The following is a 24,534-nucleotide window of genomic DNA, read 5'->3' on the forward strand; positions in this document are numbered from 1 at the left end:
ATCTATGTTGTTCACTATATATATACAAGGTTTTTCGTTGCACCTTACTATGATTACATTTTCTGTTTTATCAGAACTGGAAAAGAAAAAGCCACTTAATAAGAAAATTTCATATAAGGGAAAGAATCCACTTCCCGAAAGAGACTTCAAAGGCCTAAAATATAAAGCAGAGTAAGGTGGGTGGGTTGATTCTAATGAGTTTAGAAAATGCTGTTTGTCGGACCCATAAGCCATTCCCATATGTATATATAAATGTTTGAAAAAAGCAAAAGCAAAATAAATCAAATAATTCTCGGCATCCAAGCAACAAATTTAAGGCATGTCTAGTCACTAATGGTACAACATCTTTGCACGTTCTTTTAAGCCATATCACTATTTTCTCTTTTAATTTCATGCCACTGCTGCTATTTCTCTGGCAAAATTAAGCTTTTATGCTACAACTACTTCATTGCTCTGCGGGACCCCCTCTCATTAATATATATTCTTCATGCCACACTTGGACTTGGATCTCTCTAACAGTGGGAATCAAAGGAATTCAGCAGTTCATTATTCTTGGTAGGGGTGTGCATGGGTCGGGTGAAACCGGGTTTGATGTGACCCAGGTCCGACCCGAAATATATACCGGGCCTATTTGTTAGACCCGAACCCGACTCTAGACCCGATGAAACCTATACACTTTCGGGCCACGATTATACCGGGTAAAAACCGGGTGAAAACCGGGCCGTTAACATTATATTACCTTGATACCTTCTTGTAAGTTAACATGTAAAAATATCCAAATTTCTAAGACTCCAACCATTATTTGACATGGTAAAATTCACTTAGAAAAATATAATAAGAAGTAACTCTTCTCTAAAATTAAAGTATAACCATAATCAATACTAATATTGCCTAATAACACCAAATATTTAAATCAATACAAATAACACAAAATTATGCATTAGTCTAAAGTCTTATGCATTTTAAACATAAAACATTAATTTATAGTCTTATATATAATGACTAATAACACAAATATTAAGGTTTACAATACTTAAATTTCACATAATAATAACCATCATCCATCACTAATAACACAAAATATTAATTGTGTATGATGACCGGACCACCGGGCCGATTTCGGGTGACCCGAGCTATGGTCCAGACCCGACCCGAAATAATGACCGGGTCTACTTTTGAGACCCATACCCGGCCCTAGACCCGATGAAATCACATCAAATTAGCCCCTAAAATGTTCGGAACCGGGTCGGGTCTTCGGGCCGGGCCGGGCCATGCACACCCCTAATTCTTGGCTTCAAAAGATACTTGGCAGTTATGTGAGTTATTTTAAATTCCATTTATTAAATGCTAAAATTTAATAAATTGAGCTCATCATATTAGTCTATCAAACTAACCTGAGTTAGTCCGATACTCCTTATCAGTTTAAATAAATATTAGAAATTTAAATTTTTATTTGTGCATATAGTAATTTATTGTCCAGCAAAAAAATTAATTGAACACAAGTTTGGTCAATGACTCAGGTGCAGTCGACTTTACATGAAGTTGATAACTGAGAGTTGTTAGATGATTTGATTGATTTGACTAAATTTTCATTTAACGACTCTCACTTATCAACTTTACGTGAAGTCGACTGCATGTGGATTTTTTCCTTTCAACATATATTTGGTACTAAATAGGAATTTTGATATGAAACCAAAATAAGTGATATACTTTAACATGGTAATTTTTTGAGTTTTTTAAAATTGTGGGAGTACACAAATCGGAGGGTCCGATTTGTGTTAAAAATTCAGAATACACAAATCGGAGGGTCCGATTTGTGTTAAAAAATTGAAAAGTACACGAATCGGACCATACGAATTTGATTTTAAAATTTTGCTTAAGAAATCGCATGGTCCGACTTGTGGTTGGACAAATATGAATTTCGGAAGCTAGAAAACAGACCCTTCGAATTGTTTGTTGTTGTCAATTTCTTTATGAAATGGAATATCAAACGCAATTCAGACCGTTCGTTTACTGATAGAGAATTCGCATGGTCCGAGTTCTGTTCCACTGACACCACATAGCTGTAAAGCAACTGTATTCCTCATATTCGAGTCCAATACCACTTTTGCTTCCTTATTCAAATTAAAAAGTGTGAATTTTGTCATATTATTTATTAACTCAATATCTTATGAAGTGAACCGCTATAAAAGATCGTAACTAATTATCTAAGGCACTCATAAACTGCTAGAGTCCTAGGTGCGTACAAAACTAGTAGTGATAAGGTTTATAATGTACATACATTATTAGCATCATTCACATCATTTACCCTATCTTGTTCGTCCAAAATCATATACTATATCTCATCATTTTTTTAATAAAAAAGGAGCGAAGTTCATCATTATGGGCTTGAAACTTGTTAACCCAATTACTGAGATAAAAAAATTAGTATTTAATAAGATGTTTAAGAACAATAATCTTGCGAGGTAATTGATTGTGCCTTGAAATGAAAATATTATAAAAGAACAATATGTTCCACTTTTTGTCAAAATATATATCGAGGAAATCTTTTGTGGGGGCGGTTCCTGTGACTTTATCGCGATGCATCACTTCACACGTTTGTTGAGGGCCCATGCTCTATACTCTATTGCCCAAACCATTATTAATCGTCAACAAGCTAAGTAGGAAGGATGGAGAACCTAGATAATAAATTAATATTATATAAAATTTATATGAGTAATGTTTATTATTTGAGCTATAATTCAAATAATATAATCTTTTTATTTTTGTCTAAAAATTTTAGATTTAAGTCTCACTCTTAATTTAAAAAAAAAGTTTAAAGTTTAAAATTTTATAAATTGTATATATATAATTCAATAAAATCTTTTTACTTTTACTTGAATAAATTTTAAAGCGAAGGTAAAAAAAAAAAACTAACTAATAAAAAATTATTTGGTAGGACCTATTAGTAATAATTAATAGAAATATAATTATTTATGTATCTATTTCTATTAAATTAAATTTTTTAAATAAGTAATTTTATGATGTATAACATTAAAATTTTTATGACAAAAAATTCTATAATTTAATTTTTGTTAATCTAAAAAAAAAAAGTTAACTTTTACTATTAGTTTAAACTTTTATGATAAATAATTTTATCACAATAATTGAAATCACTTACTAAAAATTGATTAATTTCTCATTTTTTTTACTATTCAAAATGTAATTTTGTAAACGGCCTAAATTCTCACTAAACCTAATTCCTCCTAAATTTTGTAGTATCTTCCACTTTAATAATTAAAATTACTTAATAAAAGGTGATTAACTTCGATTTTTATTATACTTTACAATATATATATATATATATATATATATATATATATATATATATATATATATATATATATATTTGGGAACAACCTAATTCTCACTAAACCTAAATCCTATAAATTTTGATGTATCTTCCACTTTAATATCTAAACTTTAATTTTCAACCGAGGAATTATTGGATTATTAGGTGTTATTAATTAATTGACTTTTCATTACTTTTAATGGTATAAACATGTAACACATCTTAATTAAGATAGCAATCAATCAGGTTCTTAGATGATTTGTATTATGTATATATAGCTGTTCTACCTCACCTTAGCTTGCTGATATCGTTGAAGACCACGAGTTCATGACAGGATGCAAATTTAGATACTCTTAATAATTTTGTGTACTGTCATTTTACTTCGTACGAGGGCGTTGTTAAGATATAAAGAGTTTAATTTTAATGCACCATTTTATATTGTAGTACAATCACATCTATTTATTTGGATAACTACTCACGTAATTAATATAAAAAATAATTATTTTTACTGATTTAATATTTTGTAGTTAAATATACGTATAAAATTACTTTACGCAGTACATCAAAATTAAATTCATAAAAACCGGGGAATAATTAGTAGGTTTTATAATGAAAAAAAGAAGCTAAGTAGGTGTATGAGGTTGAGTATGATCGATGAGGGTCCTATGGATCAGGGCATCCCTTTTATATGAGGGGACAACATTAGTCCGTGAACCTTTTACTACAGTTTTATATGTCTACATTGTACCAAACAATGGCAAAAGTCTCCACCGTTTCCTTTCAAGGTAAAATCAGTCATAACATTTCACTACATAGATACCTTCTCTTCATGCTCCTATCTATCAGAGTCACAAGAGCAACCAAATAAAATGCACAAAGTTCTATACATACCATTATCATTCTTACTTATGTTACATTTACCAAATATAATATTCATATAGTTTTGGGATAATGCATTATATATATGTTGCTGCCACTTTTTTGATCAATTGATCGCCTAGTTTTGCACTGAGAATAAAGCTGCTCTCTACATACAAACAACCCATCACTAAACTTTCAGCTTCTTTTGGATCTCTGTGTCATGCCTCCACTTAAGATCTTTATTAGTATCATTTTTTATGAATATTATTATATGAATCTCAATATTGTTCATTTTTGCAGCTCAAAATTGTCCAACATGTGTGATCGAGTGTCTGGCAAGTGACAACATAATATGTCTCACAAACAAGATAATATGCTTCCAACTATGATATATATAATAAAGTGAAAATAAGTATATATGAAAAAACTCCACCATGCGTCTCAATCATTTATATTTGCAATTAAGGAGACATAATAATAATAAATACCAACAAGAGCAAATTACTATTAAATATATATATATATATATATATATATATATATATATATATATATATATATATATATATATATATAATAGTAATTTCTCAAAACATAAGCTGAATTTGTAAAATCTTTGCTTCCGAATAAATACCAAGATACATGATGCTAGAGTAAGTATCTTAGTTTTGCATTAATTTTTCATAAAAATATAATTATAGTTTTTCCTCCTCCTCCTCTTTTTATTATATATGATGTACATGACAAAATAAAAACAAATAAATTACTTAAAGCTAAGTATCATGGACTACATATAACAAAAATAATATCTATAATTTTGAATTAAAATCGCAACAAAAGTCTTAGAGAAATCAAATTCGCAGATCAACTGTGTGTTTTCAACGATGAAAGCTTATTTAACTATTAATTATTTATTTCTAAGAGAAAAGAACAAATAAGTCTCTGACCTTTTGTCCCGCAAACATTTTTATCTCTAACCATTGAAAAATACTTTTAAATCCCTGATTCTCACAAAACTTGGACGGATCAGTCCCTGACGGAGGCATTTGGACAGATGACGGAGGCATTTGAACGGAGGGACTAATCCGTCCAAGTTTTGTGAAGGTCAGGAACTTAAAAGTATTTTTCAATGGTTAGAGACAAAAATGTCCGCGGAACAAAAGTTCAGGAACCTATTTGTCTTTTTTTCTATTTCTAATGATGACATGTTGTTGACATTTGTCTAACAACAATAGTGAAAACTTAGGTGCAGTCAACTTCACGTGAAAAACTGAAAATGATAGCTGAGAGCCGTTAAATGATTTGAATATAACAACAACAACAACAAAGCCTTGTCCCACTAAGTGGGGTCGGCTACATGAATCAAACGATGCCATTGTCAACTAAATTTGACTAATTTGACTAAATTATTTTCATCTAACTCTCAATTATCAACTACAATCACGTAAAATTGACTGCACATAAATTTATATCAACAACACTATATATTGAAAAATTTTTAAGTATTCTAAAAGTACTGTTGTTTTGTTAATTATAATCGTTGATCTCAATTGTATTTATATTTTATGATAAAAATTAATGGCTAAAACTATTAAAATATCATATTTTTAGTATATTTAAAACTCTTCCTATAATACATACTCCACCCAAAATATGGTGAGGGTTATCTTTTATTAGCTAATGACAAAAGGGACAGAAATCATCTCACGCTTTATATTTAAAATTATCTATTTATTTGAATGACAATTAAGAAATATAAAATAAAAAAATTAATACAATCAACTTGACCTCCGAAATAATTAAATCAGTAGTCCTATTCTAACAATTTGGTACAACGAGTGAATGATTATTGATTCCCATCTAATCTGTATCACTATTTTGCGGATAGAGAGGTGTCAAATCTATCTTTTGTACGAAAGAGACTATTTATGTTATATAATCCCATATAAAATTTTAATTAAAAATTATGTCACATTGTTTATTTCATGATAGCACGGACCATATATCATACATTTATGAATCTTGCGAATTTGATGTTATAGTAAAAAAACGAAGTTGCAAAATATATGGAGGTAGCTAGGTAAAAGTAAAATTTTCGAAGGAGTAAAAGAAAAAAAAAATCTCAATTATAGTCGAATTTAATTCGTGAATTTTTAAATTTTTTACAATCTTATAGCTTTTATGTGAATCTTTTACCTATAAAGATAACTATAGTACAATAATTTGCATCATGCTTGTGAACTTCAACAGCTACGCTAAGTGGTAAGTTTATGGTTTAAACGTTAGGAAAATTTTCAAGTGTACCGTCATACCGGTATTTCAGTTATTTTTAACTGATGATGATGCTAATTATAAAAAATATATATAATAGGAAAGTTTTCAAATATACCATCGTATCGATATTACAGTGATTTTTAACCGTTGATCTTAATTATATATATTATATATATATATATTTTATAATTAAGATCAACGGTTAAAAATCAGTAAAACACCAATATAACGATACGCTTGAAAATTTTTCTATACAATATATATAATTAAGATCAACGGTTAAAAATCACTAATACACCAATATGACGATACACTTGAAAATCTTTCTAAACGTTATTCATATGATACCATAACCAAGTACACTATGTATAAAAATAGTGTCGAATTCAATAATAAGCGAATTGTACCTTTTTTTTAATTAAATGTATGTTTACTCTAGTAATAATTTACTTAGGTGGAATAATTTCAAGAGATTTCAAAGAATTTTATTTGAGACAAGACATGGTCGATAGCAATATAAACCAGTATTTGAGACTTCAATAATGTTTAGATGATCTGATCTAGCATATTAGGCTGCTTTAATAATGGTTAATCTAAAGGCAATAAATTATCATAGTCTAGTAGTCAATCAAATGGAAAAGCAAGGTTAGCTTATGCGTGATGCATTGAATTTGAATATGAGTTACTTTATCATTTGAAATTCTTTTAAAACAGGAATGACGCAACCGAAAATTGAAACCCACAATCTCTATCAAAAATGCTTGTAAGTCCCTTAACATGAAAGAAGGAATAGCAAAACCACGTGAAATGGCCCCCACCCTCTTATCTATTGTCTCCAATTAATTGATGCTGAATTTTCAGGTATAGTAGGGCCCTACATACTATTACTATACTAGACTCTTTTATTCCCCCCAAAGTAGGCAAATTTCCATTATTAAGTTCTCATCTGTTGGACCTTTGCCTAGTAAAGGGGGTAATTTTTATTTATTAACCTTAACATTCTTCACATTACTAGTTTTTCCTTTTTTAACCAACTTGACAATATTTTCTTCGCATTAAAACGGGATTACGCCTAAAAATGCTACAAATCAAAAGTGGTTCAACTTCAACTCCCAATTCTTGGTAATCTTCCAAATTTTAAAATGTTAAAATTTCAGCATTTGTGCATAAAGCACGATAAATTTTTTTTTTTTTTAATTTCTTTCCCCCTAGTATTGGCAATAAAGTGAATAAACCGAAACATGTTTGTGGTGGTAAGAACTTTGGGCTTAAAGCCCTAAATAAAAACTTTGAGCAGTTTCATAGAAAATGGTTAGGCCCGATGTATTTGATTTTAGATAACGCAAAGTCTTACACTTTTGGAAATCTAAATTCCCTCTAAAACCTATTGGGCCTCGATGCTAAAATTCTGATTATCTTAATTTTGTCAAAATAAGTCAAATAAAAACTTCCGGCCCAACTTCATGTGAAGTTGATAGTTGAGTCGTTAGATAAAAATTTAGTCAAATAAATCAAATCATCTAACGACTCTCCGTTATCAACTTCACGTGAAGGTGACTGCACCTGAGTTTCCACCCTACAATATTTAAAATCGATCGATACAGCATGGCATTGAGGAAACTCTATATATAGTTATATATTACCATAGTTATATGGTAGGTACAGATTCCACTATATAAAAATATATATTTAGGCCCTTCAACCGCCATATGAAAAATGTGACGCACCCTGTTCTTAATTACTTCTCACATCTTTTTTTATTCACCAGCTATAAGATTCATAATATTCATTAGTTTAAGACAACCTAAACCATTGATTTGTGTTTTATAGTGGTTAAACTACTCTCAAAGAGAGAGGGGGCTGCGCTGTGTTACTAGCATATAATATATTGGAATTTTGTATTGTTTTTTGTGCAAGTTGGTTGCATCATAATTCAAAGTTTAAGACATTGGAGGACACTAATTTTCAATACTATACAGTATACATAATCACAACCATAAGTTGAAATTCAGAATAGATCTAAACTCACACCAAATTAAAGCAATGAAGTTTGATGCAAAGGAGATATTTAGTTGCAAGTACTTATCAAAAAACATTTTCCAACTACCAATCACTCTGCTTGTTGCAACCGTGGTACTCTTTCCTCTAATCAGAATCATAAACAAACCACATTTATATGGGAGCATAGAAGAAGAAACAAGAGAATGCAACATATTTTCTGGGCATTGGGCTACTTACCATCCTAAGGAGCCTTATTACAATAATGAGACATGCCCTCACATCATAGATCAATTTAACTGCATCAAGTTTGGGAGACCTGATAGAGAGTTTCTCAAGTTAAGGTGGAAGCCTTATGGTTGTGAGCTTCCATTATTTAATGCAACTGAGTTCTTGAGACTTGTTCAAGGTAAGTCAATGGCCTTTGTTGGAGACTCTATGGCAAGAAATCAGATGGATTCCTTGATCTGCCTTCTAAACACTGTAAGTTCTGTTTTTTTTATTATTTTGAATTTAAGTTGTTTTATTTATGGTGAAAACTCATATATAGTTAGTTTTCACGTGAAGTTGCTAGTTGAGAATAGTTAGATAATTTGACATGTTTGACTAAATTATTGTCTAAGAATTTTCAACTATCAACTTTATACGAAAATAATTGCATGCGAGTCTTCACCTTTATGTGATTATGTATCTAGGATTCTGGCATCATTGGTGTTTGAGTTCAGCCAACCTTTCATTCAAAACCTTTTTACTTTCTTATTTTCTTGATTTGATGGTATTCTTGATTTCATAATATTATGTTGAAAAATGTTGACCTTTTTTATAGGCGGGTAGACTTGAGGATGTTACAGAAAGATATACATCAAAGGATGATGTATTTTTCAGATGGTGGTTCAGTCCGGGTTACAATTTTACCCTTACAATATTATGGTCACCATTTTTGGTTAAAGTTACTGGTGCTGATCAACGTGGCCGTTCATTTGATGGTTCTATGAATCTTTACCTTGATGATCCAAATGATGCTTGGGCCAGCAAGATTGAGGATTTTGACTTTGTGATTTTCTCAACAGGACAATGGTTCTATCGACCGTTGACTTTCTATGAGAATGGTCATATTGTTGGAGGTCAACAAGGAGGGAAGTACATAAAAGACCTTAACTTGTATGGTTACAAAAAGGCTTTTCAAACATCTTTTAAAACCATCATGAACCTTAAAAGCTTCAAAGGGTTGACTTTTTTGGTAACACAATCTGCAAAACACTTTGAGCATGGAGAGTATAATGAAGGTGGAAATTGTAACAGGACAAGACCATTCACAAAAGAAGAAAGACAAGGCTATAACTATGGGGAGCTCTTGGAAGCAATGCATCATATTCAAGTGGATGAATTTAGAGAAGCAGAAAAGGAAGCTAGAAAAAAAGGGTTGCACTTTGGTTTGATAGATATAAGTGATGCAACTTCAATGAGGCCTGATGCACATCCTGATCAATATGGCCTAATTTATAATAAGAATGTTAAGGTCATAGATTGTGTACATTGGTGCCTGCCTGGTGCTATTGATACTTGGAATGAATTTTTGTTCTACAAGATGAAACAAGCAATCCACAAGACAAGTACTTCAATTTGACTTGCTGCATATGCATGTGCTTTATTAGATTTCTGTTTTATCAGTTTGATTTTTTTGTTACAAGTGTAATAAAAAGAAAAAATATGTGTATTGAGAAAAGGGTCCCTCTATTAATAATCTCAACTATTTAATTGGTTATCCCAGTATTCCATGCATAAAAGTCTACCAGATCGGAAGATCCTAAAAATATGGTAGTTCTAATTTTGTATATAGCATTTTTAAATTGGATACAGCCTTGCATTGGGAAAACCATAGTTATATGGTAATTGCAGACTCCGATATAAAGTTTAATTTATTTTTCTCTATTCAACACAATACTTATCTGATCCAAGTACCAAAGACCATTGATTTGTGTTGCACATTGCTTAAAGGGAGTAGTGCTGAACTAGCTAGAGTACTAGCATAATATATAACATTATTATTATCTAACTAAAGCTTAAGACACAGGAGAGATTCACACCAAACTAAAACAATGAAGTTTGATGCAAAGGAGAGATTCAGTTGCAAGAACTTATCAGGAAACATTTTTCAATTGCCAATCACTCTGCTTATTGCAACTGTGGTACTATTTCCTCTGATGAGGATCATAGACAAACCACAGTTATATGGGAGCATAGAAGAAGAAACAAGAGAATGCAACATATTTTTGGGGCATTGGGCTTCTTATCATCTTAAGGAGCCTTACTACAATAATGAGACATGCCCTCACATCATAGATCCTTATAACTGCATCAAGAATGGGAGACCTGACAGAGAGTTTCTCAAGTTAAGGTGGAAGCCTTATGGCTGTGAGCTTCCACTATTTAATGCAACTGAATTCTTGAGACTTGTTCAAGGCAAGTCAATGGCCTTTGTTGGTGACTCCATGGGCAGAAATCAGATGGATTCTTTGATCTGCCTCCTAAATTCTGTAAGTTCTAGTTCTTTCTTTTTTCGGAAGTAACATAGATCTAGCATTAGGCTTTTTTTATAAAAGTTCTAATACTATGTCATAAAACAATTCCTTACAAAAATTAACACTTTTAGGTAGAAACACATAAATAAGTTATCACATGGTATTATTGATTTTGTAATATTTTTTGAAAAATGTTGCTCTTTTTTTATAGGTTGGTAGACTTGAGGATATTACAGAAAGATATACGTCTAAGGACGACATACATTTTAGATGGTGGTTCAGTTCAAATTACAATTTCACTCTTACAATATTATGGGCTCCATTTTTAGTTAAAGCTACTGGTGCTGATCTCCGTGGTAGTGCATTTGACAGTTCAGTAAGCCTTTATCTTGATGAGCCAAATGATGCTTGGGTCAGCAAGGTTGAGGATTTTGATTACGTGATTTTCTCAACAGGACAATGGTTCTATCGACCATTGACTTTCTATGAGAATGGTCAAATTGTTGGAGGTCAACAAGGAGTAAGTAAAGTACAAGACATTAACTTGTATGGTTACAAAAAGGCTTTTCAGACATCTTTTAGAACTATCATAAACCTTAAAAGGTTCAAAGGATCGACTTTTTTAGTGACACAATCTGCAAAACACTTTGAGCATGGAGAGTATAATGAAGGTGGGAGTTGCAACAGGACAAGACCATTTACAAAAGAAGAAAGACAAGGCTATAACAATGGGGAGCTCTTGGAAGCAATGCATCATGCTCAAGTGGATGAATTTAGAGAAGCAGAAAAGGAAGCTAGAAAAAAAGGGTTGCACTTTGGTTTGATAGATATAAGTGAAGCAATGTCATTGAGGCCTGATGCACATCCTGATAAATATGGCCTTATTTATAATAAGAATGTTAAGGTTGTAGATTGTGTACATTGGTGCTTGCCTGGTGCTATTGACACGTGGAATGAATTTTTGTTCTATAAAATGAAACAAGCAATCAACAAGACAAGTACTTCAATTTGACTTGCTGTGTATGTTGCTTAATTCAACTAGTGTTTCTTTTGAAAATAAATGTATGCATCTATTTAACATTATTATATATATGTATCTCCTTGTTCTACTTAATTGTTAATGGCTAACCTATTAATTTTGATAATCCAAGTGAAATTACTATTCTCATTATTTATTACATTAATATATTTTTGTATGAGACCCTTCAAGATATGTAAGAGCTACTCAGTAATTGGAGCTAATTATGCTATGATGTATAAGCATATATTCTGTAGCAGTTTTTTTTATTTTGTTTGACAATTGCTTAAACTTTTGAGAACACTTTAATCATCAACACAAAGAACCATGAAGTGTGAGGCGAAGGAGATATTCAATTGCATGCACACATCAATAAACATTCGCAAAATTATGGCACTATTATTATTATTACCATCCACTCTACTTCTTCTCATCATGGTATTTCTTCCTCTGATACAGATCATAAATTCAAATCAATCGTCTTCTGAGGTATATGTCATCAGCACTTTGAATAGCACAACAGCAGAAACAAGAAATTGCAACATGTTTTCTGGACAATGGAGTCCTTATCCTAAAGGACCTTATTACAATAATGAAACATGTCCTTACATAATAGAGCATCTAAACTGCATCAAGTTTGGACAACCTGACAGAGAGTTCCTCAAATTGAGGTGGGAACCTTATGATTGTGAGCTTCCACTATTCAATGCAAAAGAATTCTTGAGGCTTGTACAAGGAAAGTCAATGGCCTTTGTTGGGGACTCTATTTCCAGAAATCAAATTGCTTCATTATTGTGCCTCATAAACAGTGTAAGTAACACAACCATACATGTTATTTTTTATGACTGTATAAGTTAGCCTTTTAAGTTTTAACACTTTCAGAAACTAATAGTTAGTAGGGGTGTTATCGGTTCGGTTCGGTTCGGTTTTGGGCCAAAAACCAATCGAACCGATATGTTCGGTTCTTACAAACACACAACCGTTCGATTTGCTGTTTTTACAACAACCGAACCGAATCAATAGCGGTTTGATTTGGTCGGTTTTTTCGGTTTTTAATTCCTAATGAAAAAAATATGAATCACAATAATTAGAGGTTTAAAATAGTCAATAAATTGAAATAATAAGAGTAAAACATTGAAATGGTTAGGGGTTGAGGATTTTTGTTGTTAGGTTAAAGGTTAAAATGGTTAAAACATTGAAATGTATGGATATATTCGGTTCGGTTTGGTTCGATTCAGTTTTTATCAAACCAACCAAAAACCAAACCGAACCGATCAGTTTTGTCAGAAAAAACCAAAAAAACTGATTTTTTCGGTTTTTAAGTCGGTTGTTGTAATTTTTGGTTCCGTTTTATAGTAATTTTCGGTTCGGTTCGGTAACTTACACCCCTAAGTTTTAGTTTATGATCTGCTACTCTTTCAGGATGCTAATCTTGTTGATGTTACAAGAGAATATACATCTAAGGACAATGCAGGTTATTTCAAATTGTGGTACAGCATTAAACACAATTTTACTCTAACAATAGTATGGTCCCCTTTTCTAGTTAAAGCCATGGATGATGATCCCTATGGCTATGATCATTCACTTAGCAGGGCCATGAACCTTTATCTCGATGAGCCGGATGAAGCTTGGGTCAACAAAATTGTGAATTTTGACTATGTAATTATCTCAACAGGACAATGGTTCTTAAGACCCATGAATTTCTTTGAAAACGGTGAAATTGTTGCAAATAAAAGGAGAAAAGAGGACATGGAACATAACTTGTATGGATACAGAAAGGCATTTCAAACTTGCTTTAGAACTATCATAAACCTTAAAGGGTTTAAAGGTTCAACATTTTTAGTGACTCACTCTCCAAACCACTTTGAATATGAAAAATGGAATGAAGGTGGGTATTGTAACAGAACAAAGCCCTATACCAAAGAAGAAATGCTCAAGTATTATAATCATTGGAATGTTCTGAAATCATTTCATGATGTACAATTGGAGGAATTTAGAGAAGCAGAAAAGGAAGCTAGGAAAAAAGGGTTGCAATTTGGTTTGATTGATGTAAGTGAAGCTATGGCCATGAGGCCTGATGGACATCCTGGTAAACATGGCCATTTATATTACAACAATGTTAAGGTTACTGATTGTGCTCACTGGTGTTTGCCGGGTCCTGTTGATACATGGAACCAGTTTTTGCTCTATATGATGAAGGGGATAAGCACTCCAATTTAACTTCAAAAAGTGTATTCTACATATATATATAATTATTTTATGTTTTTGATTCATGTACTATAGGGAAAAATCTTCTACTATCCCATGATTTTGTAAAGGGTTACATGAGACTTTGTGAAATGATTGATTCTGCTACAATCCCTTTCTCAAGAATGGATTAGTTTGGATTCAGTTGGTTTGAAAAGCCCTGTTTTTCGGTGAAGGTTTTAAGCCATTAAGTTAACCCAAGTGTCAAGCAAGATTAAATGTTTATTGTTACTTTCTTTTTCTAAATGCTGCCAGCTTCTATTCTTGTGGTTGCACTGTCAAGGTTGAACAAAAATGTGCATGAATGAATGGTACTGGATTCGATGGTTCCAAAACATTTGGACCATTAAATGGTCTCAGAATAGAACATGTTTTTTAAGTTTTTTTTTTATAATTGTTAAATAGTCCTTATCTAATTTTAATTACAAATTAACCTCATATATTTTATTTAATCATAAAAACTATTTTTTATTTTATAAATTATTATTTTATCATTAATCTATTATATTTATTAACAATCAAAAACAAAAACAATAACGATAATAGATTAATAATAAAATAATAATAATAATCTTTTAATCGATTGGAATAGCCAATTGTTTTTTATTATTAATAATCATAATAGATTAATGATAAAATAATAATTTATGAAATAAAAAATAGTTTTTACGATTAAATAAAATATATGCGGTTAATTTGTAATTAAAATTAAATAAAGACTATTTAGTAGTTATAAAAAATACTTAAAAAAATATGTTTTGTTCTGGGACCATTTAATGGTCCAAATGTTTTAGGACCATCGAATCCAGTGTCGTGAATGCCTATTGGATATTTCGAAAAAGATATCACATTCAATTCAAAACTTTAAAATGGTATATTTATGGGTCTCTCATCTTATAAACTCCTCACTCTTATTTTTTTTTGATGTGCTACTAACTTTATACACTCCTCAACATTAATCCTAACTAACAAATAATTATTCAGCACCGAAAAAATAGAAGCACAAATACATCAACAAATTATTAAAATGTTGCTTCTAGTAATGAATTAGTGTTGTGTTACGTGTATATATTACGAATGATACAAGATAATTAATGTGTCGACTCATATTGTATTTCATATTATGTACACATAACACAGTTCTTAAGGCAAAATATACAAGTGACATGTCCAAATCTTCTTTTTTCATTGATTATTGGTTGCAGCTTCAATTTCAGCCTTGCTTCTCAAACTAGGACAAGATACCTGCATTACAATTTATAAACAGGTTCAGAGGATCAGTAATTGTGCTCAGCTTCTTTCTTACAACTGCCATGAAGTTTGAGGCCATTACAATTCCGAAAGGTTTGCTCCTATTTCCATGCACACTCGTTGTAGTTGTTGTGCTCATTCCTCTGATGAGAAGCTTGAACGAATCAGCTTCTAGTATATACGGCACCAATTTTGAATCCGTAGAAACAAGGAGCTCATGTAACATCTTCTCTGGGAATTGGAGTCGTTATGAGAAGGGACCTTACTACAATAACGACACGTGTCCTTACATAGCGGAAAAGCAGAATTGCTTCACGAATCGGAGACCTGATAGAGAGTTTCTCCAATGGAGATGGAAACCTCATCAGTGTGAGCTTCCTCTGTTCGATGCTCTTCAATTCTTCAATCTGGTCAACGGAAAGTCAATGGCCTTTGTTGGAGACTCAATTGGAAGGAATCAAATGGAATCTTTGTTGTGCCTCCTCAGTAGTGTAAGTAAACAACTCGAAGTTGATAACTGACCCGTTAGATGACTGATTTAACTAAATTTTCATCTAACGGTTCTCAGCTATTAACTTTACGTGAAGTTGACTGCATCTGAATTTCCACCCCAATTCAGTTATTTGATAATTGTTTTGCCTCCTCTAACATTTTTCATTTTAATATTATTTTTTCTCTCCTAAACTCTTGTGATTATTTGGCATTTTGTTTTAGGTTTCTCATCCGGAAGATATTACAACCAAACATATATCAAATTATAAAGACGAAATGTATTTCAAATGGTGGTTCTATGCTGATTACAATTTTACCCTTACAACATTGTGGTCTCCTTTTCTAGTGAAATCCACTAGAGCTTACCTTAATGATACTTCTTTGGACAATGCGGAAAAACTCTATCTTGATGAAGCAGATCAAGCTTGGACTAGTCAAATACAGAATTTTGACTTCATAATTTTCTCAGGAGGACAATGGTTCTTTAGGCCCTTAACATTCATCCAGAATGACCAAGTTATTGGATGTCAATTATGTCAAAACAACACTCAACATGACTTCTATGGATATAGAAATGCATTTAGAACAGCTTTTAGAGCTATTATAAATCTTAAAGGGTTTAAGGGGTTAACATTTTTGGTGACACACTCTCCGAATCACTTTGAGAATGGAGAGTGGAACAAAGGTGGGGCTTGTAATAGAACAATGCCATATGCTAGCATGGAAGATGAGGTGGCAATGCATATTCCCTATGCACTAGAGGAGTTACATCAAATGCAGGTGGAGGAGTTTTTAGAAGCAGAAAAGGAAGCAAAGAAAAAGGGTTTGAAATTTGTTCTGATGGATATAACTGATGCAATGTTAATGAGACCAGATGGGCATCCCAATAAATATGGACATGCGATTGATAAAAATGTTACTATCAATGACTGTGTCCATTGGTGTATGCCAGGACCTGTTGATACGTGGAATGAGTTTTTGTTATATTTGTTGAAAATGCAAATGTGATCAACAATATTCAATTGTTTAGCATAAGTATTTTAATGTCATACATATTCAAATTGAGTAAGACCATTTATGCGCACAACTACCTACTCCACCTAAGACCTCTAATTAAGTTAGGAAGAGTTTTAAGTGTACAGAGAATACAGGTGTTCCAGTTGTTTTAACCGTTGATTTGAATTATAAAAAATATATATAATATATATTAATTGAGATCAATTATAAAAAATATATATAATATATATTAATTGAGATTAACGGTTAAAACAATTGGAATACCGGTGGTACTTTTAAAATTTTTCCATTAAGTTAAAGACACCCTTTTGCTTATTGAATTAAGCATTAGTTTAGTTGGTTAAAATCAAGTTATGTTCTATAATAATTATAAAAGTTAAAATGAATTTCTGTTTAAACTTTTGCTGAATCAATGGGATGATTCTGACCTTTTTATATCCATTTTTTCTACTCTGTGGTGTCCCACACCCAACCACTAATTAAGTTATCACGCACTAGTGAACTTGGTATATGAAAGAAATCAGCTAAAAGTAGGTCTAGGGTGGATTAGTTTGCTCCTCGTGAATTTTATTTGTTTGAAGAAGATGGTGGGACCTTAGTTGTCTCCAACCGTAGTTTAGTACCTTAGGTAACCTAGGTCGCAAGTGCCAAATGACATTAAATTTCGTTTTTAAATTGCTGTCAGCTTCTTATATTAGTTGCATTGCCAAAGTTTAAAAATTGCGAATCATTTATCAAGGAGTAAGTACCTAATCATATATTTCATTTGTCCAATTTTAACTATTATTTTTTATAAAAAATCACACAAATTGGGACAGTGTTCAGTAAAATTATTAGACTAAATTTATCATATACTTCTTTTCTTTCACAATATTTATTGACAAAATTTTACTTAGATGTTATTTTAAAAAATAAAAAAGAAAAAATATATTTTTAATTTAAATAAATACAAGTAATTTTTTAGCTTGCACTTGCAGGGTAAAAAATTTGTATATGGAAGTAGAATGAGTGTTATACATTAACGTGGTCATTTTTGGTATTTTTTAAAACTATGAGAGATACACAAATCGGATCCTTCGATTTGTGTTTAAAAAATTTTAAAAGTTTGGAGTACACAAATCGGACCCATCGATTTGTGTTTAAAAAATTAAAAAAATTTGGAGTACAAATTTTTTTAATTTTTTCAATACAAATCGGACGGTTCGAGTACAAAAATTGGGCGGTCCGATTTGTACTCCGTACATTAAATCATCCCACATTTTAGAAAAATACCACAATAGATCACAATTTAAAAAAATACTATTATTAATCCAATATTAAAAATAAAAAAATGGCACCTTGCAGTATATGTTATTTTAAAAAATAAAAAAGAGTATATGTAAGTGTTTAAATTACTAAGGAGTGTAGTGCAGGGCGCTGCAGTGTAAGTAGCAGTGTAAGACCAGAGTCCAAACCTTATCAATAATATATTTCTATGTTTATTTTTGTTTATTACAATTATCATTTGTTACAGTTTCCATTATTTCAGCGCAGTTTCCTAAAAACAAGAAACCGGAGATCTGCACTGCAAAATAAAAAAATAGTAACTAGTAAGTGTGCAACAGAGAAGAGTTGAATCTAGTAAGAAAGCTGAGGTTGGTTGTGTGTGATGAAGTTAGAGGGTACTGAGATTTTGAAGTGCAACTATGCAGCAAGAAACATCCCCAGAGGTGTGGTTCTGTTACCCTTCACTCTTGTTGTGATAGTGCTCCTCTTTCCTCTCCTCAGAACCTTGAATCTATCAGCTTCTAAGATATTTGCCACAAGCTTTGAATCTAAAGAAGAAACAAGAAGGAGTAGTTGCAATGTTTTCTCTGGGAACTGGACTCCTTATCTGAAGGGACCGTACTACAACAATGAGACATGCCCTTTCATATTTGACAAGCAGAATTGCCTTCTGCATGGAAGACCTGACAGGGAGTTTCTTCAATGGAGATGGAAACCTAATGAGTGTCAGCTTCCTCTCTTTGATGCTGCTCAGTTCTTGAAGATGGTCAAAGGGAAGTCAATGGCCTTTGTTGGGGATTCAATCGGGAGAAATCAAATGGAGTCCTTGTTGTGCCTCCTTAGTTCTGTAAGTAATTAATTTTAGTATTTTACTCTTTAATTTTGAGCTTAATCAACAAAACAGTCTATTATACCTCGATTCTTCCCCCTGTTCCGTTCTGTTTTGTTTCAGTTCTTGAAGTGTATGAAGGGGGCTACACTGACCAAGAAAAATCAATTTTAACTTTTTATATATGTGGCGAACTAGCTTGTGAATCTAGTACAGTAGTTCTCACAAACTTGGATGATTACAGTTGATGAAAGACTCCAGAAGTCTCAGGCAATTATTCTGCAACATGAACTTAATATTTAGCACTTTAGTACACTAAGGTTGAAGTAAATAATAATTAAAATATTTTAAGTAATATTATTATGTTAATGATTACAAGGGCAACCCACTATTGTTATTGTCAAGAAATATTTTTATTTTAGTGAGCTGACAACTGCTCATAGCACATTTCAACACAAGCCCAAATCATTCTAGTTTTTTATTTCATTCATGTGCACACAACACTACAACAGAGTATCAACTATCAAATATAAATGCTACTTAGTACTTACTACTTAGACATAAACTAGTTACTCTCCAAGACAAAAAAAAAAAAAAAAAAAAAAACTAGTTACTCTCATGGATTTAGTGAGCTCTAAGCCATTTATTTCAGGTTGCACGTCCTGAAGATATTACAGGGAAACACGCATCAGACAGCACATACTTCAAATGGTGGTTCTATCCTGATCACAATTTCACTCTTGCATTATTATGGTCCCCCTTTCTAGTCAAGTCCAGCAAAAGTTATCTCAATGATAGTTCTAATTTCTACCTTGCCGAGAAGCTTTATCTCGATGAACCAGATGAAGCTTGGGCTAGTCAAATTGAAGACTTCGACGTTGTGATCTTATCTGGAGGACAATGGTTCTTCCGACCGCTAACATTCATGGAACACGACCAGGTTGTTGGATGTCAAAAATGCCAGAACAACACTGAGCTCGACTTCTATGGATACAGGATCGCATTCAGAACAGCTTTCAAGACCATTTTAAATCTTAAAGGGTTCAAGGGGTTGACATTTGTGGTGACACACTCTCCGAACCACTTTGAGAATGGGCTGTGGAACACTGGTGGTGGTTGTAATAGAACAAAATTAGTTACCACCGTGGAAGAAAAGGTGGCAGTGCATCCATATGGAATAGAAGAATTGCACCAAATACAAATAGAAGAATTCAGAGAGGCAGAAAACGAAGCTAAGAAGAAGGGTTTGGAGTTGGGTTTGATTGATATAACTGAAGCAATGCTGGTGAGGCCAGATGGGCATCCCAATAGTTATGGGCATGCCGTTGATAAAAACATTACCGTCAATGATTGTGTTCATTGGTGCCTGCCAGGTCCTGTTGATACGTGGAATGAGATTTTGCTATATCACATGAAAACAAGGATGTGATCAATTAAAGTCTCATTTTTTTTTTAACCAGGAGTCTTCAATTGTTTTACCATGAAATGGTATAATATTAGCTGACTAAATGCCAAATCGTGATTTATTTTATTTTATTTTATTTTTGGGAAGAAATTATCTTTAATTATTTATTGTGTTTCAAGGTACATTATTACTTTTTATATTGAAATTGCCACTCGTAAAAAATTGATTTTTTTTTCTTTTAACAATTCTTCTTCTAAACATTCCAAGACCTTCAACTTCAAGTATAGATTTGGCCCTCTAATCTTTTTTATTATTTCTTTTTTATTTATAAATTCAATAAAAATATGTATAAGTGTATTAATAAAATCAAGAGAAGAACGAACAAACTCAGACACTACAAATATTCTCTTTCCGTTCTTTTTTCTAAGTTTGGTTATTCATACACAATAAGAATAAACTCCTCACGTACTCGTTTCCCATTCCCCTTTTGAAACTAAAAGAAAACCTGTTACATACCTTCTTTCCCATCTCCAATGGCTGATCCTTTCTTATGCCCAGTGACAACCAAGAAAATTTTAGACATGCATGTTTGGAACTTAAGAAAGATTCCAAGTTCTAATTGGACAAGGTTGCCATTTCCTCCATTTGAATTTGTTTTGAAAGTTCCACATCATCATGAGGATGAAATTCCAGACTTGAAAAGAGCTTTCTTGATAGAAAAGGAATGCAAGATTTATCTGGCTGGAGTCTCATCAGAATCAGAACTTTCTTCCGCATGGGAATGGAATAAATGCAACAACAAGTATGATTTTTATTATTCATATTTTTTATTTGTGATTACAAGGTTCTTATCAATATATAGACCAAGAGTACGCTAAGAGTACGCTCGTTATGGAATAATATCCTAATAAATTATATTGATTTTTTTTTATCCTCTTTGATATTTTCCTAATTTTGTTCCCTAATTATGATATTCTAATAGTTATATTTGAAGGACCCATTGCTGTAACGAATGGCATGTTCAACAGCACGATGAAATTGGACCTTGATAGAATCCCAGGAGAATAATGGTATAAGAATGATATTTGAAAAATGAATACATAGGCCTGCTGTTAATATTTTGTAATATTTTGTTTTTACCTTTTTCATACAATATAAATGATAAAGAATAACTGCTTTTTTTTTGTTGATATTAATAAAGAGTTACATATTCTTACATTTTTTTTAACTTGTATATGACCAATTACCAATAGCAGTTGACCAAAGTAAAAAAAAATTGTTAGATATATTATTTATATATTTTATTATAAAATATTAAAGTAAAATGAGCCTTTAAAAAGATATAATATAAAAAGTTTGTTTTTTAATACTACAAAACAGTTTGCATTTGAGTTGTACTAAAATGTGATGCTAACTCTAAGTATTGAAGGTTTAGCATATTTTTTGTGCTCAGAAATATAAAGAGTCAGATTTTGGTTCTTAACAAAATAGTTGTTATCTTTTGATTAAAATATTTTCATTTTTTTGTTGGCAAATACTCAGTTGTTTTGATGAGACATAAAACAATTGAATGCGAGTTTTCATCTTTTTTTTTTTGTTAAGACTTAAAGAACAATGACATCCAGAAAAAGCTAATTTTTAACAAAATCAATACAGAACACTGCAGTCACGGGTTCTTAAATTAATTCGCTGGATATCCTTCCTCCCTTATTTAGAGTGGAATACTAAACTTTAGAGAATGGAATCACCATATAACAAAAAGAATAGCTCAATGGAATCTTTAAAGATAGGTTCAACACTATGCATGCATATTCTCATGCATGGATAATTACAACCGTTAAAGTGTCTAATCTATGTAGCACATTAAATGTAATTAGAACTAAAGTGAAAAAGATTCCTCACAAATAAACAAAACCTCCAAGGCAAATTCATCTGGTCTTGTAAATAATTCTACAAGCATAGAGCATGTTGTTCATGAAAACTGGTGGGATTTTCTGATGAAATTGGAAGGATTTTGAGATGAGGAGCGGGATGCAGGAAGAAATCGCAAGCGTAGCATTTTCGGAAGCTTTGAAAGAAGAGAGAATGAGTACTACAGAAAAAACAGAGCCACTACGAGCCGTTGTAACTGGCGGAGTGTGGTTTCTCACTTTCTCTATGGAAAAGAAAGGAAGAAAGTGGCACGATTCAGATGGTATTGCATCCGTTCAAAAAAGGGTAAGATTAATTTGATAAATGATTATACTTTTAATTTCATCATATTTAATATTAAATTTAAAAAAAAATTGTTATCAAAAGAGTAGTATAAAACTATAAATTCTGTTTATCATGTTTTTAATCTCATTAGCAAGTGGATGGGGCTAGATAGATAGAATAAAAATTTTATTAGATATAATTATTTGCATATCGTGAACTTGAATTTTTAGAATAATTGATTTTATGATAAAATAAAAATTTGAATTTTGCTTTGCACATGAATGTCTTATAATACTTGGAGTTGAAGCACACAATAATTTTAGTTTTTTTTTTTGTGTGTGGAATGCGACCTTCTGCCTTGATAATCAAATAGGTAGGGGTCTTTTGTGCTTTGCAGGTGGGTTTGTGGGTTTAAATATATGCTGAGGTTTAAAATGCAAAATGACTAATTAACTTTATATTTTAATAAAAAAATAATTTTATTCTTAATTAGCTAAATTGAATTTTATATTTTTTAACATTTGTGTCTATATTAATAATTTTATACTTTGAGAACAAGTATAAGATGTATTTATCAAATATTATATGTGTGGCTCCTGTTTATTGAGAACTAATTTTAATTTACTATGGTGAATTCTGTAGTGTAGAATAGTGTAGAAGTGACTGTCTTTTTATATTTATAAAAATGCAGTGTTCACTCGTTTATTATGCCAAGTGTATATACGAGAGAACTAGAAGTGACATTTTACAGTCAACTAGAATGAGATTCGCGCGATACGCGAGCGGTAAATTAATGATAGTATATAATAAATATTAAAAATAATTATATTTTGTAGAATTAAAGGTGTTTTGTTTAAAATAATTTGTAGTACAAAAGATTTGGATGTTGAAATTGTACAAAGTGATATTTTTATTTGGTGGTTTGATTTTTGCATTTGTTTTGTTGATGAACTTGGTCTTCTTATGTGGTGCTCGTCCTCCTTTTTCTTTATTGGTTATTGTTAGAGTTGTTGCTTTCTTCTTTCTGTCGTAGATTCTTATAAAGACATGTTCTTTATGAATTGTTGAGTTGTATACACTTTCTATTGTGTTGCTTGTTCCATCTTTGCATGTGTGTTCTTCTTCTGAAGATGTGTCTTGAATTTGTATGATTTTCTTTCTTCTTAATCTCTTGATGTACATGCGGTTTTCCAATGACATCTACGATAAAAAGAACAAAAATGTGTAGAATTTTTTTAAATAAGTTATATTTAATAAGCATAATTGAAATAGTATAAAGTGAAATTACCTGTTAATATTTTTCTTTGACCAACTCTTTCAGACAATGTCTTAAATGTTGCAAATGCAAAATAGTGTTGGAAAATATTCAATTTAAAAATACAATAAATATGTTTGTTTTGTACCTTTTCATCTAATATAATCATTTCTAAGCAAAGAGATTCTTCTTCATTTGTGGGTGTTAATGTTTCCCACAGACGAACCACGCGAACTTTGATAAACCAATTGTCTGTTTATTTGGTGATATTGTCTAGAGAAGGATGCTCCATTGAGTAAGTTTGAGATGTTCTATCGTGCAAAAATAATTTTTTTGTGCTAAATTTGATGTTATTTGAAGAAATAGTGATAAAAGACTTGTATAAGTAGTTCAAATAGTATGAACTTTGAATATTTGTAACGTAAAATTTGTTATCATTAATAGATTATTATGACATTTGTAATATGAATGTTTATTACATTTAATGAGTTATTTATAGAAATTAATAAATTAATTATTGGGGATATAAATTTATTGTATTGTTTATAACGGTAAAATATAATAAATATAGG

The 24,534-nt window shown here is 31.4% G+C and overlaps 5 protein-coding genes across 6 annotated transcripts; all 5 read left to right on the forward strand.

The window, feature by feature from the left end:
• Window positions 1-8,406: 8,406 nt before the first annotated feature.
• Window positions 8,407-10,232, forward strand: LOC107624489 (protein trichome birefringence-like 19). Its single transcript, XM_016326979.3, has 2 exons — window positions 8,407-8,947; window positions 9,291-10,232. Exons 1-2 carry the CDS (start codon window positions 8,510-8,512, stop codon window positions 10,089-10,091), a joined length of 1,239 nt encoding a protein of 412 aa, XP_016182465.1. The 5' UTR covers window positions 8,407-8,509; the 3' UTR covers window positions 10,092-10,232.
• Window positions 10,233-10,563: 331 nt separating this feature from the next.
• LOC107619948 (protein trichome birefringence-like 19) lies at window positions 10,564-11,998 on the forward strand. The gene is made up of 2 exons (XM_016322174.3): window positions 10,564-11,001; window positions 11,198-11,998. The coding sequence occupies exons 1-2, from the start codon at window positions 10,564-10,566 to the stop codon at window positions 11,996-11,998; spliced, it is 1,239 nt and encodes a 412-aa protein (XP_016177660.1).
• A 333-nt stretch (window positions 11,999-12,331) lies between these two features.
• LOC107619949 (protein trichome birefringence-like 19) lies at window positions 12,332-14,224 on the forward strand. Its single transcript, XM_088495589.1, has 2 exons — window positions 12,332-12,814; window positions 13,427-14,224. Exons 1-2 carry the CDS (start codon window positions 12,332-12,334, stop codon window positions 14,222-14,224), a joined length of 1,281 nt encoding a protein of 426 aa, XP_088351715.1.
• Window positions 14,225-15,538: 1,314 nt separating this feature from the next.
• On the forward strand, window positions 15,539-17,026 carry LOC107619950 (protein trichome birefringence-like 19). The gene is made up of 2 exons (XM_016322176.3): window positions 15,539-15,993; window positions 16,217-17,026. The coding sequence occupies exons 1-2, from the start codon at window positions 15,565-15,567 to the stop codon at window positions 17,000-17,002; spliced, it is 1,215 nt and encodes a 404-aa protein (XP_016177662.1). The 5' UTR covers window positions 15,539-15,564; the 3' UTR covers window positions 17,003-17,026.
• Window positions 17,027-17,664: 638 nt separating this feature from the next.
• On the forward strand, window positions 17,665-20,744 carry LOC107624274 (protein trichome birefringence-like 19). Of its 2 annotated transcripts, XM_088496711.1 has the most exons (3): window positions 17,665-17,752; window positions 18,540-19,124; window positions 19,759-20,744. In XM_088496711.1, the coding sequence occupies exons 2-3, from the start codon at window positions 18,660-18,662 to the stop codon at window positions 20,533-20,535; spliced, it is 1,242 nt and encodes a 413-aa protein (XP_088352837.1). In that variant the 5' UTR covers window positions 17,665-17,752; window positions 18,540-18,659; the 3' UTR covers window positions 20,536-20,744. The 2 variants fall into 2 exon arrangements, with proteins under 2 accessions (XP_088352837.1, XP_016182249.1); XM_016326763.3 differs by lacking the exon at window positions 17,665-17,752 and having other exon boundaries at window positions 18,395-19,124.
• Window positions 20,745-24,534: the final 3,790 nt, after the last annotated feature.

The sequence above is a fragment of the Arachis ipaensis genome, chromosome B10 (assembly GCF_059453495.1).
Source record: "Arachis ipaensis isolate K30076 ecotype BB chromosome B10, ASM5945349v1, whole genome shotgun sequence".
In the NCBI taxonomy this organism is placed as follows: Eukaryota; Viridiplantae; Streptophyta; class Magnoliopsida; order Fabales; family Fabaceae; genus Arachis; species Arachis ipaensis.